This window comes from Cyprinodon variegatus, unplaced genomic scaffold (genome assembly GCF_000732505.1).
Source record: "Cyprinodon variegatus isolate N-32 unplaced genomic scaffold, C_variegatus-1.0 Scaffold1335, whole genome shotgun sequence".
Taxonomy (NCBI): Eukaryota; Metazoa; Chordata; class Actinopteri; order Cyprinodontiformes; family Cyprinodontidae; genus Cyprinodon; species Cyprinodon variegatus.
Window position 1 is genome coordinate 32,075 of NW_015151788.1, and position 3,773 is coordinate 35,847.

General features: G+C 32.1%; 1 protein-coding gene across 2 annotated transcripts in view; it reads left to right on the forward strand.

Annotated features, from left to right (window-relative positions):
• LOC107102876 (sia-alpha-2,3-Gal-beta-1,4-GlcNAc-R:alpha 2,8-sialyltransferase-like) overlaps positions 1 to 3,773 on the forward strand; it is a 26,660-nt gene that overhangs the window by 12,114 nt on the left and 10,773 nt on the right. For both annotated transcript variants that reach the window (XM_015402323.1, XM_015402324.1), the window contains one exon: positions 3,464 to 3,583. In XM_015402323.1, the coding sequence (XP_015257809.1) occupies positions 3,464 to 3,583 (120 nt within the window). The remainder of the gene's footprint in view (positions 1 to 3,463; positions 3,584 to 3,773) is intronic.

Genomic DNA, 3,773 nt, shown 5'->3' on the forward strand with positions numbered 1-3,773 from the left:
GTCTGTCTGTCTGTCTGTCTCACTCTGTCTGTCTGTCTGTCTGTCTGTCTCACTCTGTCTGTCTGTCTGTCTGTCTGTCTCACTCTGTCTGTCTGTCTGATTCCTTCCTCTTAGATTTTTGCTTCCGCTCTGTTTTGCCGTCCAGCAGCCGACTGTAACAACTTTGTGTCACAAATGAGACGAAGCAAAGTTGAGTGAAAGCTGCTGATTTAGGAACAGCATGAAAGGACAGAGATTCAGAATCACATTTATTTGGAAAACTGACATTTTGAAGGAGGACTTTCAAACACAGAACTGTGTCAGAGTTGTTTTTATTGTATTAAAGAAAAAAAAAGTCAAATAAAAGATATAAACGGAAACACTCTCTGTTTGTGGCCAAATCTCATGCTGTTTCTGATTCAGCAGCGCTTCTCTTTGGCTGAACCAGCCTGTTTGCCAACATGAGGAACTCAAACCATCCAGTTCCCAACATCCTGTTTATACATTTTAAGCAGCAACTATAATTGGTCATGAAAAAAAATCAAAAGTAGGTTTTTTTTTTGTTATTGCATGTAAGGTTACATTTATTTAGCACCCTTGGGTTTATTGGAAAACTTTAAACTTTTTTATTACCTTACTGGAGCTTTTATAGCAGTTTTTACATTTACTTAGTTTTATTGTTTGAAACATTCAGGCTAAAGCTATCACATTTAAGATTAAAATGGTCTTTATGTTTAATGAAAATTTCATCACAGTTTTAAACAAGGATGCAAGATTTTTTTCAACTTTTATAAATTTATAATATTTGAAACCAATCAGAAGTCATATGAAGCTGCCTACATCGATTTGTACATTATGAATATGATTTGTAATTTAAAATGTATTTTTATTGCCAGATTAAATTAAATTAAATTTAGACCAATGAAATGTGGTGCTGCTTTTTTAAATTATTATTTTAAATAATCAAACATAATTATAAGTGAAATTTTAAGATTACATAATTTTTTATATATTTTAGACATTCGTTTAGGTCCCACAAGGATGCTAATATGTTTAGCTTAGCCAACTGAGCTAACAAATAAAGCAACAAAACGAGAGAAACCACAAAAGTGACAAATTGAACTTTTAGAGCTGTTTCAGACATTACAGTCAAAATTCAATAAACAATTAAAATTTTTTAGACTACTTTCTTATATCCCAGTCAGATAGAAGTATCAATACAATACTTTATTCACTTAATATTACGACTTTATTCTCTTAATTTTACGAGTTTATTCTCGTAATTTTCCGGCTTTTTTCTCAAAATAGAAGAAAAAAAATCTCTAACGTAGCCCTAATACTGTGTCGTACCAAATATAATAAACATTTCAGATTTTTGTTCTCTTTTTCCAGTGCAGACTCAGATGCTAATATGTTTAGCCTAGCTAACTGAGCTAAAAAATGTAGAAAAGAAGAAAGAAGATAAGGAGTTACAGTTTTCAAGTTATAAATATAGGTTGTGTTTCAACTTTTTACTTTCCCTGAAAATAAAAATAGAACAAACATTTCTAATGATCGGGACTGTTTTTGTACATTTAAGACAGCTAGAATATACAATTATCCATGTACAGGATGCTAATATGCTAAGCTGCTAGTTATAAAATCTGCAAATTAACATTTTTTAACTGTCTATTGAAGAACATAACAGCAAAATTAGATTTTGTTGGACTTGTTTTCTTTTTTTATCGATATATAACTGTTTTTGATAGTTTGAAATAAACAGAGCTAAACTTTTGTTCAAGCCTCAGATTAGATTATCTTGTTCTATTTTAGATCAGGGGTCTAAAACGCTGGTCGTCAAGTTCTACTGTCCTGCAGATTGTAGATGCATTCCTGCCACGACTCAGCTAGATCAGATAACTAGATCAGCTTGGGCAAAAGATCGCGCTGTGTTGGAGCAGGGATGCATCTAAAACCTGCAGGACAATAGATCTGCGGAACAAATCTTTGACTTTATTCTCGGAATTTTACGACTTTACTCTGTAATTTTATGACTTTATTTTCAAAATGTTATGACTTTATTCTCGTAATTTTACAACTTTGTTTTCAAAATGTCATGACTTTATTTTTGTAATTTTATGAATAGTCTCGTTGCGACTTTATCTTGTAATGTTGCGACTTTATTTTCGTAATTTTATTACTTTATTTTCAAAATGTTATGACTATTCTCAGAATTTTCTGACTTTGTTCTCGCAATTTTATGACTATTCTTGTAATTTTATGAATAGTCTCGTTACAACTTTATTCTTGTAACGTTACGACTTTATTCTCGAAATTTTATTAATTTATTTTCAAAATGTTATGACTATTCTCAGAATTTTCTGACTTTATTCTCGTAATTTTACAACTTTGTTTTAAAAATGTCATGATTTGATTTTCCTAATTTTATGAATTCTCGTTGCGAATTTATTTTCGTAATTTTACAACTTTATTCTCATAATTTTATAAATAGTCTCGTTGCGACTTTCTTCCTGTAATGTTACGACTTTATTTTCGTAATTTTATTACTTTATTTTTAAAATGTTATGACTATTCTCATAATTTTCTGACTTTATTTTCGTGATTTTATGACTATTCTTGTAATTTTATGACTAGTCTCGTTGCGACTTTATTCTTGTAATATAGTCGTAATATAGAGAGCATAAAAACAGGATAAAGATTAATAAAGAAATCCAAATAAGTAATATTTTGTTAAACATTTGGTCTTAAGAAATAAGATGGGCTGTTTAGCTGCAACACTTTGGCTTCATGCTAACTGCTGAGCATAGGTTTTAATTTATTTGCGCTTTGAATAAAAAGGATTTTTTCTCATAGAGAAAAGAGACCAGAAGTCTGCATTTACACTGAGCTGATGGTGTAAATGAAACCGGTTTGAAAGCATCTGGTTCTCTAAAGCAAAACAATGATTTCAAAAATTTAAATGGCAAATTGTTGGAGTCCTTTTGGAAGCATTTTAGCGCTTTATGCTAACTGAAAGTTAGCTTTTTACTCTTAGTTCTGATGTCAGTTTGCTTCTTATAAGCACATAATCAGACTGGTTTTATGATGGTAACATTTGATTTAACTGGGAGAAGAGAAATCATTTGTATTACATGTTTGACCTAGAGGCAGATAAACATTTTCCAGCTTATTACTGTTTGTTAAATCACAGAAGTTTGTGTTTTATGGGTTAATTTGGAGCCATTTTGAAAAATTAAAAACCGTTCTGAGTTAGCAGAGATATAACCAACAATCGGACCATCTTTTCTGATTAAAACCTTTAAACCTGTCTGATTATGGCTCAGATTTGTCCTAATTTAACTGTTTTTAATGAACATTTGAAGGTGCCAAATATTTTCAGATGAAAAAGAATCTATTTGAAGAGAATCTAAAGGATCTAAAATGCTTCTGAGAAGCGTTTGATGTGGAGAGAATGAGGTTCCTGATGCAGTTTGTTGCTCCGCAGCTCCCAGCTGGCCATGAAGTATCTGGATCCAGACTTCACTCCTCTGACCAACGCTCTGAACGAAGACCTGCAGAACTCCTCTAAATGGAGGTACAACAGCAGCGCTTTCACGCAACTCAGGTACGGCAACACCGACACCGAAGCCGCACGCAGTCTAACCAGTTTTCAGCAAAATGGTGTCAGATTGATGAACAGAACGCTTCTGAAAGAGATGGAGAACAGATCATTTAAAGGAAAAGTCCAGTTGGCAAGAAATAACCAATGGTTCATTATTTATACCTAAAAATAATACACTGCAAAAAAATCTACA